The sequence below is a fragment of the Lissotriton helveticus genome, chromosome 10 (genome assembly GCF_964261635.1).
Source record: "Lissotriton helveticus chromosome 10, aLisHel1.1, whole genome shotgun sequence".
NCBI classification, from domain to species: domain Eukaryota; kingdom Metazoa; phylum Chordata; class Amphibia; order Caudata; family Salamandridae; genus Lissotriton; species Lissotriton helveticus.
This window is the reverse complement of record NC_136071.1, coordinates 303377797-303391663: the sequence shown is the minus strand read 5'-3', so window position 1 is coordinate 303391663 and position 13867 is coordinate 303377797. Positions and strand designations below refer to the sequence as shown.

Below are 13867 nucleotides of genomic sequence, written 5' to 3'. Positions count from 1 at the left end.
CATTAGGAGACCGAGGGGCTCCTAATGGGCATGCGCTAACAAGTAAAAACACAAGTGCGCATGAGTGGGCACAGTGCGAAAATTCGCCCTCCGTCCCCACTCATGCGCACTTGTGTTGTGCTGCTGCCTGCTGCCCCCATGTCTGACAATGCATGTCAGTTAACATGACGCCAGACCGCCCACCCCCTTCAGTCTCTGAAGGGGGTGGGCGGCCTGACGTCATGCTGACTGGCATGCATTGTCAGCTCTCCCTCGGCGTCGGTCTTTGAACTTAAGTAAACTATTCAGTTTACTTAAGTTCAGAAACGTCGGAGCTGCGGGCGGCTGCGTGCAGGGGGGCAACGCCCCCACGCTCCAATGGATGCACCGCGCCTGGCTAACTGCACCATAAGTAATTGTAACTAACGCAAGTCCTGAATTTTATCTTGGAATAAGTGGCAGAAAGATACCTTAAAATTGCTTACGTGAACAGTCCAAACCAACTGCACCCCCTAGCCGGTTTATTTATTTTCTATAGCTAGGACTACTAACCTTGAGCTGTAGCCCTAGCGAAGTGGTGCAGATCGCCGCATTGACAATATCTGCATTGATTAATAGAAATCATTGTATCACTCTTTCGAATATGAATCACACCACCCGGTCAACCCTTGGACGAGAACAACAGCAACATATGAGCATATCTACAAAGAATTGTTGTGCCTCATGGCTGTAACCGAAAAGTTGGAAAAACATCAGGGCCGTACTGGCCATAGCGGGCACCGGGCAATCCCCCGGTGCGCCGCACGGGTGGGGGCCGTTTTTGTTACAGGGCCATTTTTGCGGCGTAGCTGCAAAATCGGCCCAGTAACAAAATCGGCCGAAAACCGGCTCCGGCAAAGAGCTCGGCGGCACCTCCAACCCCCCGAGTGGGGAGGGGGGGCCAAGCACTTTGCCAGGGCCGGTTGTGGTTCCCAGTCCGGCCCTGAAAAACATTTAAACCACCATCCCAACCGGGAAGGGGTCACTACCAGATCACCGCCGCCCATCTATATTCCTGACACATAGCATGACTTGTATTTACGCCGTGCACTTCCTCCCCCCAAGGGGGGTATCTAGGGGTTGACCAACAGATGTTAATTTCCCCCATTAAAAGTAGCTTATTAGTCCTCCACCGCCAAGATGCAAAGTTAAAAGTACCCACCGGGAATTGAACCTGTGACCATGAGGTTGAACACCGGCCTCTGCAATGGATGAGTTATCACCCCACACAGTCAACCGGCCCATGAGAACACCATAAAGATAACAACCAAGAAATGTTATACCTCAGTACTACGACCGAACAATTGGGAAAACGTTCCAACCACTATCCCAACTGGCACAGGATCACTACCAGGTAGCCACAACCCCTCCATAACTCTGACACCTAGCATGACACATATCTGCACTGTGCACTTTCACCCCCAAATGGGCATATTGGCGCAGGATAACGGAAGTTTAGTCCTCCAAATCAATGGTGTTTATTTGTGTACCTCCGCCAAGATGAAAGGCTAAGTGTGCCTCGCCGGGAGTTGAACCTGTGACCACGAGGACGAACATCTAAAATCATTAAGCTCCTAACTGTATGCAGAAAGTTATACCTAGCATAAATTAGAACCCACGTTCCCGGTTATATAAATTCCCCAAAATATTAACGTGTACACCAACTGGGTGAACCTGTTTGTTGCATGTATTTTAAACATGTTAACGCCTGTTTCTTCCAAATTGCATTTGTCCCAGATCATATATGCCTTCGGAGAATGAAGAACAAACTGTTGGTAAATAACTTGGTGAGCACACTGGAAACCACCCAAATCAGGAATGTAATAACTAATAAACGGCGCGCGACGCCCACACATCGCCCAAAGATAGTAATTAAAAAAATGTTTACAGAGTTGCACATAGTGCGAACTAGACCCAAGACGTCGGGTATCGGAGCGCTTTACATGAGCACAGTTTCGTTACCTGAGAACACCATTTTTTTTTAGGCACAGGGAGATCTAAGTGATTTGCGCAAATTATTGGGCATCGGTGCCTAGACTCAAACCCCGTTCCCCTGCTTTGAAGTCAACTGCTCTAGCAATAAGGCTACATCCTCTCCCCCACATTTGAAAATAATTTACAGATAACAGCAGATACATAAAGGTTTATTTCCTGCAGTTATCGTGTAACTATAACCACATATTTGGACCCGATATGAAAATGTAGGTAAATAAAGTTCTTACTATGAAGAGCTCTAACACCTGGGGGGGCTTTAGAAATATAGGAACACTAAAATCTGTGCTCCAAGTGCAAACCGCCGCTGTCAATCATGGTTAGATCAGTAGAGTAGAGAGCATATTGCAAAAATACGAGAAACTTTCAGGTGGTACAAGCCATTCACAGGAGAACCGATCAGCCCACTGGACCCAGACTTGAACTCCGGGACTCGAGAGCAAGCCTGCCTCATCCGACAACGTTAAACCCAAAGCTCTAGTGAGCAAGAATAACTACACACGTCGGACCAGTGCACATTGAACAAAGTAGACACTTCAACATGGCCACTTTTTATCCCTGTTTGCGGCCAATAAATTTCAAACTCAGTACCCTTAAAACAAAGGGGCATATTAGCAAGGGCAATTTCGCTACTTTAGCCGAACCTTTTCCCGCTATAGCGACAATAATTCTATTACGATTCTATCAGCAAGCTGTCGCTAACAGCATTTAACGACAGCTTTCTGACTTAAGTGACCGGTTTGGGTGCCGATTTGTATGTCAGCGATATTTATCGCTAATGACATGCAAAGTAGGCGTTCCTGACCAACAGACCTGGTAAACAGCCGCTAACAGACCTATCGCCTATTAGCAAGGAGGACCTGGCCCCGGGTTAGCAACGTGAAAAGTCGAGCTAACCGGGGTCATCGCCGGTTTTTTAACACCTGCTTTTTTCCTGACTTAATCATACCTAAACATGGGGGGTGGATTATGCTGATAACGACCACAGGGTCCTATCAGCAAGGTTTTCCCCCTTCCCCATGCAATATCACTGGTTTTGTCGCGATGTTGGCCCGTCCCTCCTGCTATCGCTGGAATATATATCGTCATAGCGATAATTGTTGCTAATACAGCGTGGCAATATATTCCAGCGATAGCTGGTGATAAGAAATTTCACGCTAAGCGCGCTCTGCGATATTTATCTCAGTTTGTTGCTAATATGGCCCAAAGATTTTGTTTGTAGATAGCCCAAACTTGACCCAACGGTATTGGAGCACTTTACATGAGGACCAATACTCAATCTGGGAACAGCTCAACAGAAATAGAAACCATTCGCACTCGGAAGGCGAAAGATCTGGACAAAGTTTTTTTTTTATTTCAACAGTTTTTATTAGCAAATGTTCATATATACATACAGTATTCAGAAGTTAGACCTGCTGACTTGTCATTTCTCACTTTAATGGTGCCTGCACTTTCACTGTTTTTTACTGTCCCACAGCCTCTTTTTGTGAACTCGGAAAGACAGAAGCAATGGAGAGAAAACGTGGCTGAACAAAGGGAAGAAACGGACTTTGAAAATCCTTCTGGACTACGGAAAAATGTACTGGACAAACCAAAGCTAAATTTTCTTGAAGGAAGTAGCCGAGCTCAATGTCTCACTTGTGTTCTGTGCAATATCACTAACTCGTGTTAAAGAAACGTTGGGCCTCATTCATGAAAGCCTTGCGCCACCGGTGCGTCACTTTTTCCCATGTTAAAAGTGACGCACCGGCGGCGCAAGGCCTTCATAAATAAGGCCCTTTATTTTCAGCCGATATTCTCCACTTTTCTCATGATTGCGTTTTTGGGCGGGACAAGTTCTCATGAAAGATTTTTGCACTGAATTTTCTACACTTTGAAAGGCCGTGGAATTCACCACTGCCATAAGTTATATAATACCAATGACCATTCCTAGAGAGCGCACTGCCAGCTGAATGGGTACTTTGATCTCAAATACGAACCTGAATATTAACCTTTCGAAGACGGCTCACTATATTGAGCCTCTTAAATTATTTGAGAATAAGATACGTTTGCAAATGTCTTTTATGCCAATTTTGTGATATTATCCTAGAAATTTGCTACGAATTTTGCAAAAACATTTCTCCTACTATTGCCGTTTGATTCTGAAGGCACAGTGGACAGAAGAAAAGAGATTTGACTGACTATGTTGTGGGAAAAAATAGGTGTTACTTTTTAGCGTTTTAATACATTAAAGACTTTTCAAAATGCAATGCGTGTCTCTTCAAATTAACACATCTGCAGAGGTACGTCTGCCTGTCTCTAATCATGGTATCTAATACATTTATACTACAATGGCATGAAAATGTACTTATTCTAGCTTCCCTTTTTCCTGGAGAAACGTGCTGGAAACCATTGATTGGACAGTCAAATTGTGAAGCGTTCGTTATTGGTTTATTTTTATTTTGTTATTTCACACATAGATAAAAACAAATTGCAGCAACAATATAACCAAACACTTTGAGTACAAATCGCTTTAAGCAAGCGCATACACATAGCACAAGCCATTGTAAGGCCCAGTGCTTTTGTCCAATAGTTACCTTTTTCTTCCATTAGGAGTCTTGCTTGATCCTTCAGTACAATGTATTTATTTATCCAATTACTACTACTGGTCGTAGGGAGTTAACTGGTACATTAATTCACAGTAACACACAAAACACAAAGTATACAAAATTGAATGAAAATTAAGAACTGGTCAGTTCTGCAGGTAGAAAATTGACAGGAAAATATGTGGGAAGAAGGTGGCTTTGAGAGAGACATGGGGTGTCAAAAACGTTTCGAAGAGTAGGCCAGGCTAAGAAGTGATTTCCAGTGATGAGGATCTATAAAGGAGGTGCACATGATACGGGTAAGAGGGAGGATTGAACCAACATGATTTGGGAGGTGGAATGAAGAGGATATGAGGGACATAAAGTTGAACAAGGGCAGAGATAAGAAGAGGTGATAGACCATGTATTAATGTGAACATTAAAAAGGGAAAGCAATGCTAAAGATGGAAAGGACAAGACATCAGGATACTTAAACATGTTGAGGAGAGATATGAGAGGAAAAAGGGAGATTAAGAACCAGGTGAAACGAGGAACTAAAAAAAAGACATAAGAGGGAAATAGAAAAGGTAGAGAGACCCAGGGGTATGGAGAAACCGTTTCCAAGGCTTGAAAGAAATGGACAAGTACTTTGGTTATATTGGGAGTTAGAACTGAGCGTATCTTGAACATGTTAAATAACTAGAAACAGAGATACCCATAGATTGTGAAGGGATAATCATGGTTTTATTAACGACTACGAGGCAAAATGATATGCAGAATCTTCATAATGTTATCAGTTAGCAGTAGTGACATAATAGAAATATAGGGGAAGATCTACAACAACCTATCGCAGCGCGGTGCAACAAGTCATTTTGCTGCACCATGGTGCGTTAGTTTCGAAGCACAGCGATGCAACATATTTACAACAATAAGTTGCATCTCTGTGCCTCCCCCTGCGCTGGCGCACAATCTGCTGCCATGCACTGGCGCAGGCACCCGTGCACCATGCTGCAAGGATGCCTGCGTCATGGGGAGATTGTTTTTGTGCAGGCAGGGGCACCTTTCTACACAAAAACAATCAATTAAGGTGATATCCTCTTCTAATGTGTGCTGTAGAATGCAGCACACATTAGAAGAGGAAAATACCCACCCCACCACGTCCTATGCCTCCCTCTGCCCCACCAACCGACCCCCCCCACGCAGAGGCACACCGCAGTAGTTTCGCCCATGTCCTATCCCCGGCCGCGACCCTCATTTCTCCCTCTCCTTTCCCATACAGCACTTCCCAAAATTGGCCACCCGGTCCTGATGATGATCCTGACCTGATAGGATCGAAACGCCGTCGACCCAACATACAGCGCAACTCACAGCACATTTTCAACTTTGGTTCAAAAGCAACTATCTGCTCTCCATTCATTGATGACGAACCATTGCTTCTGTATATATTGTTCTTCACCATGTCACTTTACGTCCTTTGCTGTTTCTCCCACCTGTCACTCGCGCCGTCACTCTTTGTTTCACAAGCACCAAGTGCACAAAGCCCCCTTGGGTTGCCGCCACATCTTATGCCAACAGTGCTGTAACAACTATCCTGTATAAAGTGTGAATTCAATATATGATGCTACGTACACTTTTTCAAAAATGATATTGGGAGTCTCTCCTTCTTTCGCTACCTTGTAATGTCTTGTACATGCACATGTATTTGCCTCCCTCACTGAATCCGGTTGAAATATTGTTGCTAAAAACATGTAAATATCACTCAGCAGGCTGCGCCACCGGTGCGTCACGCAACGTGATGCACCGGCGGCGCATGGGGTTGGTAAATCTGCCCCATAGTAATTTAAAGGTATCAAATAGGCTTAAGCATGAGGGGGCAGATTTATGTTGGGAATGCGCCACGTTTGCGTCACGCAACTGCGGCGTAAACGTGGCGCATCCCTACGACCCATTTACAACGTGACGCATCTAGGCAGATGCGTCACATTGTAAAGCCCTGCGCCACTTGTGGGCGTTCCGGCGCAGGGTGGGCGTTCCGGGGCAGGTGCGCCTCGCAAAAGTGGCTGAGTGAAATCTATAAGATTTCACTCAGTCACTTTCAGGCCAATGCTGCGTCAAAACCCTGCGCCTGCTTGAAGCAGGCGTAGGTCTTGACGCAGCTTTGTAAAGATGGGGCACCCCCGAGCCTTGCTGGAGCTGCGTCGCGCTTGCGACGCAACTCCAGCAATGCGCCACCTTTACGGCACAGATGCGTCACGCATCTGTGCCATTTTTGCCCCATGGTGCGCCGCATTGTAAATGCGGCGCACCATGGGTGGCGGAGCAGCGGCGCAAAATAACTGGCGCATCCCTGGGGATGCGCCAGTTATCATAAATCTGCCCCAATGTGCTTTGGAGTTATAGAGAAACAGTCAGGCACAGAAAGCCTCACTTCGTCTCGCAAATTCTTTTCAGTAGCACGTAACATCCAACTTGAGGGAGGCCGGGAAATACTGGTAGACCATAGAACAATTGGTCTTTCAGATGTGCAGATGATAATAGCATGAGGGAGAAAACCCTGTTGCTAATGTCAGGGTTCTAACTTCAAGCAAAAGATAGCAGCCAGCTTGTCGGAGAATTCTTTTAAGGGAAGCTCTGAATTAACATGCCAGCGAGTTAGGAAGACAAGGATCATTTTGGATTCCCAAGTAGCAGAGTGTTGCGGCAAAAAAAGGCAAGTCGGTTAGATGCCTCTCAACATCTTACAGCCAATGCATATTTTCCCATTGCTAAGCATTAAATGTTAATGGTTTGGTAGGAGAGGGCATTGCATGAAAACAATCCAATAAGTTGGAGGAAGCAAAGTGATCTACAATCCATTCCAGGCACCAGTCCAGCTGCATTATCCAGGCCAACCTGTAGGATCACCTGGTGCAGGGATCAAAAATAAACATCAAAGCTTCTGCAGAAAGGTCTAAGAATTGTCTTTGATTCCAAGACCAACCAAACCAGAAGAAGCAGGTAGCCCTGGAGAAGCAGTGAGGGGCAATTCCCTATGAGACCCTAAGGGACAGTGTGAAGATCAATCAGAGCTTGTGGAAAACCTTTTACACACTTGAGGGCTGGGCGAAATCCCTCTTAGGAGGGCCAACAAGAAGTAATTAAAATTACAAACAACAGTGAAAGTGTACCATGGTTTGTGAATTGAGTTGAATTGAGGGAAAAGAGACTCCACACTTTGAGAAAAGCATCTACTGCCCAGATTGCCAAATCTGAGTGCCAGATCATGAAGAATGGAAGTTGGTGATTCAGACAGGAGGTGAAAGGGTCTACTTCCAAGGAGCCCCAAAGGGGGAGGCGTGTCTGTAAGACAATGGGATCCACCATTTAATTGCTGGAGTCTCAAAGATTCCTTGAGTGCCTGTTGGCTGCAGAGTTGGGGAGGCCTGGGAGGAACTCCACATATAGAGTGAGGTAGTACAGAGGTTTTTGGCTAATGTCGCCAGGCTCTTTAACCCGGTTCCTCTGAGACTGTTGACGTGGATGGACGAGACATTTTCCATCGGGACAAGGATGTTACAATGACAGGGATTCCTGGTGAGACTCTTGATGGTAAACATCGCTACCAATAGTTCTAAACAGACGAGTTGGAGACAGGTTTCTTCACAGGACCAACAGCTTCCTATTATATAGCACTGGAGATTCACGCCCAAGCCCAGACTGCCAGCACCTGACTCAAGAAAGGCCTCTAAATGAGAATCATAGATGCTCTTTCATTCCACACCTCTATGTCGTTCAAATACCATCAAAGCTATTTCAAAGAGTTGTCATCCAGTAGAATTACATCCAAATATTTGAAGCTCCTCTTTAGATGAAGGGCTTTCCAATGTTGATGAGGGCATAGTGAAATGGTCCTGGGAAGATTGCCTGAATTGATGAGTAGATTATCCCTGTGGGGGGGTGGAGAGTCCTTGTGCTTTGTTTTCCTCAGATTCTTCAGTTGAAGAAAGAACTGGTTAACCATGGGTGTTAGGAGGAACGCCACAGGATGCCATGCCTTGGCCAAGGAAATGGCCAGAGCCTGGAGGATCTCAGCTGACCGCAGTGTGCCCTTGCCTGCTGCTGGTTTCACCAAAACACATCTCCTGTTAAAGAGACAGCAAATATTGCTCTGGGCTTTATGCAAGTTTGCACAAGTTAAGACATGCTTGAAGATTTTGTTTAAGAAATGTTCACTAGAGAGGAGGTCATTGGTGTAGTTCATTTGATTTGAGGGTGTGATATCCTATCTTACAGTCCATTTGCATATGGACGGATTTGCTACAGTCCTCAGCAATGATATCATTGGCATCACCCAAGGTCATGGTCGTAGGGAGCACTGTACCCAGCATCTCAGAGTCACGGGGGTCAGGGGAGAGAAAACACTCTTTTAATTTGATGAGGAGTTGAACTAAGAGGCCTAAAAGGTCTAATATATGACCTTGGCAGCACCTGAGTGCCCATAGCCTTCCTCGAGGTCTCTGCAGAATATCAACAAGGACAGCATGTTACAATTCACCTCAAGGGAAGAGATTGTTTGCCCAGGCGGTTGAGCCTTGACCCCTACTCTAAGAAGTGAGCAAGCGAGTACTTTGTAAACTCTGCCATATGGTGAACAGGTGATAATTCCTTGGATTTAGGATGCACCAGTGTGGCTAGGACAAAAATGGATTCATCATCCAAGTCCAAATAATGTGGAAGCTGAAAGAGCAAGGGGAGCTCCGACAAGGCTGCAACTCGGTAAGCCAAAAGCGGTTCTTACCTGGTCATCTGGAGTGAGGGATTGAATCCTCAGAATCATATTAATAGGCATGTGCATGGTATTGGAAAAGGCAGCAGGAACGTGGGGCTAAATGCAGCAAACCGGAGCGAGTACCAAGTTTCTCTAGCCGGCTAAGGAGAACCTTTGCTGGGGCAGGTCCTTGTGATTATGCATTTCTTTGCCAGAATTTAATGGTCTATAGACCTCCTGTCTCACCTTGGGGAACTTGTGAGCATAATTGAAAGCTCTGTTGGACACCTGGGTTATTTTTCCCCTGGTAGGAACCTGAGCTGGCCACGGAAGATACCCAGGAGGTGTTTAATTGCACAAACACAATCTGAAGGAAGTGCTTTAATTGGCCATTAGAATCGGCAACCATTTCTAGAACTTAGTCCCTGGAGAGAGGTGGGGATGGTGTGGCTGGTCATAGTTGTCCCATGCAGACATGAATGCAGCAAGGGAATGAGGTAACTCAATCAATATTGGTCAAATGGAGAGGGTGTCTAAAACAATTATGTGAGAGTTTGGCTAGAATATGGTGAAAGATAAAAACAAGTCCTAATTGCTAAAAGGTCACTGGAGAAAACACCCTATCTAAAGTGTGCACTGGTGGAGCTAGCTTATGACCCTCGCTATCCAGACACCTCAGTCTGCCCTCCATCTTTCTCGGTGTAAGGAGCTCCTGTAGTCTCTCTCGTTCCCTGGACAGGATTTGTCAGTTTCTCGTCTATTTGTTTCTTGGCAAATGTGTCAAGCAACCGTCACAGGTCAGATACAAAAGCAGAATTCAAGACATGGTGGCCATTGGTGGCTGCCCGGTAGCTGGAGCACCGACCAACAGAGTGGTTGGAGAGCCCTCACTCAATATGGCAGTCATGCAGTCATGTGTGGCATCAAATGGAAGCAACTGGCAAGAGTGGAGAAGGATGAATGAACAATTCAGTTATCACGTGAAGGACCGCAAGCAAGCGTGAGTGGTCTCAAACTGCTCACTTAATTCTTTGAATGCCAGCTTACCTGGCAGTGGTTAGAGGTGGGTGGAGGGAGGTGCCTGAAGGATGATCACAGGGCGCTCAGAGAGGATGCTGAGTCAAACTGAAAGAGGTACCGGAAGGACCATATCACAGTTAGCGGGACAAAAGTAGTCTGATGAAGCCAATTTGGAAGGGGTGAGGAAGTAACCTTCCTGAGTACATGTGGAGAAAAAGGAACTACTCCACATGGTCACAGCAATAGGGACTATGGTGAGGGAGGCTGTAGAGACAAACCAGTGCTCAATTTGGAAAAGAAAGAGTGCCACTGCCCAAAGCTCTGCTCAGAACCCGTGGTCAGTGCAATTAAATGTCAGCGTGCCCAATGCCAAGGCTGCGTAGTCTTGAATTTACCTCATGCTATTTAATCTAGTACCAGACACTCCCTGCCCCTCCATCACACATGTGGGTTCCTGCTTTCTCCCTTCATGGTGGGATTTCTGTCTTTCTCTTCCTCTTTCACTTTAAGTGTTTATTCTCTCTTATGCTCCTGTAAATGTTTGATGCAGAAAAAGTGCTGGTGGCCAAAAAAGAGTGACTGTGGTGCCACCGATAACCACTGGCTCAAAATAAGCACCCAGGCGAGTAAAGCTTAGGCCAAAAGGCAAGGTGGCTAGTAGACAAAGAAGAGGAGTATTTATCTGCAGCTAAGCAGCAATTCATAGATGACTTAAACTACCTGGTAGACCTATCTGTTACCTTGACATCACTATGCATCCAATATGTCGCTGCTCCTATGTGGTAAATTTAAAAGGTTTGCCATATAATGTTCCTTCCGGTCACGCTATAAAAAGGCAAGTAGGTGACACATTGGAGATGTGCAGGGGAAAGGAGAGCATAGCAAAGTAGCTGGTTGGGCCTGTGCAGTTCACACATCAATAGCTTTGTTTCCTTCCAATCACTGTGCAGAGGAGTAGCATTCATTGTTGCAGCAGGTGCATTGGCACCTGACCCCAGAGCCCTGGGGGGCCATTGAAACCTATGATGGCTGCATTTTACTACTCTAACAGCAGTCAAAGGGGCCATTTTCCTTGCCTGACCAGGGCCCATGGCATCCTTGCTACTCTACTGGCTGTGTTCTGTACATACATTCTACGTCTAGCGCTCACTAGTGTACAATAGAAATAGGAAACGCTGGGTTGTCATCCTTTACCTTCCTTACTTAATATGTGTGTTCATAAAAAATATGTACAAAAACAAAATTGTATCATGCTGTAATTTTCACACTCTAACGCTTCACCAATAGGCAGAAATCAGAAGTATTTACATAGTAAAGCCTGACTTGATGTTGTTTGCACTTTCTCCTTTCATCTGCCCCACAGCTTCTTTATCTGAGCTCGGGAATGCAGAAGCAATCGGGAGAAAAAAAGGCTAGAGAAAGGAGAGGAAGAAGAACCAAAAAGCCTTCTGGTGCACGGATTGATTCAACGGATACGTTGGCGAACAATTCTATTAGTGACACCGCCCACGTTGCATGTGTTTCTTGTGTTCTATGCAGTCTTACCAACTCCTGTGCAAGATAATGCTGTCCTCATGTTGGTTGCCTGCTTTTGTCGTAGTTGCGTTTTTAGAGAGAGTTTTTCCATGCACAATCCTGGCTTTAATGTTTTTACAGTTTGGTGAACTTTGTAGTTTTAATGAATTGTAATTGTAATTACAATTATATAGTGCTTACTACCCCTGCCGAAGAGTCAAAGCGTTTATCGGTGAATAGCGCGCTCCTCCGGAACCCAAAGAGGATTAGTGGTAAATTAGTATAGGTGAATATGAAATTAATTTGAGCTGAGGACATGTGGGTTTGTTATTTGGATTGAAAAAGGATAGTGGAGGGATAGAAGAGGGAAGGGTTTGCATTTATCAGCACTTGCTACCCTCTGATGAGGTGTTCAAGCACTTTTCGGTGGGTATCACCCTACTCCGGAACCCAAACAGGATTAGCAGAGAATTAGTATAGGGAATTATTACATTTATTTGCGCGATGAACATGAGAGTCTGTTAGTTGGAATGAAAAGGATAGCGGAGGGATAGAAGAAAGAAGGGTCTAGAAAGTGTTTTTTTCGGAGATCATAGCAGTAGGAGGCGGTTTGGGATGAGTAGTGGTGTTGTGGAGGGGGGAGAGTCAGAGGGAAGGGTTTAAAAAGGCTTGTTTGGGAGATTTGCATAGTAAAAGAGCTTTGAGATGATGCAAGGAGGGGCAGAGGAGGGAAGAGTCTAGAAAGGGTTATTTTGGGGATAATTGTAGTAGAATGGGATTTGTGTAGGATCAGAGAGTTGATGTAGCAGATATATTGGGAGAGGTATAGGGTGAAAAATAGGGTAGTGCATTGGAGAGAGTAGTAGAATGCAGTTTGGGATGAATCGGAGAGTGGTGGTAGACGATATCTTGAGAAAAGTATATGGTAAGATATTGGATAGTGCATAGGAGATGCTGAATTAAAAATAAAGTAATAAATGTAAAGGAACAGAAGTACATGGAAGGTATATATGGATAAGGAATGTAATATATGTAGATTTAAGTTGTATTTAATAAACTTAGACTTTCAAGTGTTGCTGTACTTCAAGCCAATGTATTATTATTATTATTATTATTATTATTAATACATATTTTTTGTAATTCAATAGTGAAGCAATTATAGATAAATAGTTATGATACAAATGTACTTATTTATGCAGTGACCTATGTACATGTTAAACACAGAATAATATAAGTTTGAGTATTATGTATACTTGTCAAGCAGAAGGAATATCTTTACATTTACAAACACAACTATTATACATGTTAATATAAAGGAATACACATATGTAGGTACACACAAATAGTCCAAATAAATGCTCACATACACAGGGGCACGCCACACATCTATGTTTTAGCATGGTGGTTACGTGGGGAAGAGCCAACTCTTGAGTATTCTTCTAAAGATAATGTAGTTATCTGTGGATCTTCGGTTTAGGGATGAAGAGTGTCATAGTTTGGCTGCTTAAACAGAGAAGGATGTGCCACATATGGTTCTTTTCTTTTACGGTGGGTGTTTGAGGTAATATGCCAATCTAGAGCTGATGTTCCTTTGTTGAATGTATTTGGTGATTTTATTCCTGATGAAGAGTGGTCCTGTTCCATGTATCGCTTTGTGGATGATACAAAGCAACTTGAATGTGGGTCGTCTGGCAACCAATAACCAATGCAGTGCCTTCAAGGCAGGGAAGATGTGGGTTTGTGGCTTTCCATGTAAGAGTAGTCTAGCGGCAGAGTTTTGAATCTGTTGTAGTCTTTTCATAGTTGTTAAAGATGATCGGTGATAGAGGCTATTGGCGTATCAAGTTTAGACAGAACAAGAGAGATAGTAGCCTTGACCTGGTGTAGAAATCCTAGGTGGGGGATGATTTGTCGCAGAGTTTTTATAGTAATGAATCTTCATCTTGCTAGTTTGTCCACTTGGGCATTCATTGATAGCTTGGAGTCCATGATAATTCCAGGGTTTCCTACT

The 13867-nt window shown here is 44.5% G+C and overlaps 1 protein-coding gene across 1 annotated transcript in view; it reads left to right on the top strand.

Annotated features, from left to right (window-relative positions):
• LOC144783765 (uncharacterized) overlaps positions 1 to 12943 on the top strand; it is a 122637-nt gene extending 109694 nt beyond the window's left edge. The window contains exons 3-4 of the mRNA XM_078662457.1: positions 3488 to 3589; positions 11705 to 12943. Coding sequence (XP_078518583.1) covers positions 3488 to 3589; positions 11705 to 11905 — 303 coding nt within the window. The 3' untranslated portion in view covers positions 11906 to 12943. The remainder of the gene's footprint in view (positions 1 to 3487; positions 3590 to 11704) is intronic.
• The last annotated feature ends 924 nt before the right edge of the window (positions 12944 to 13867 follow it).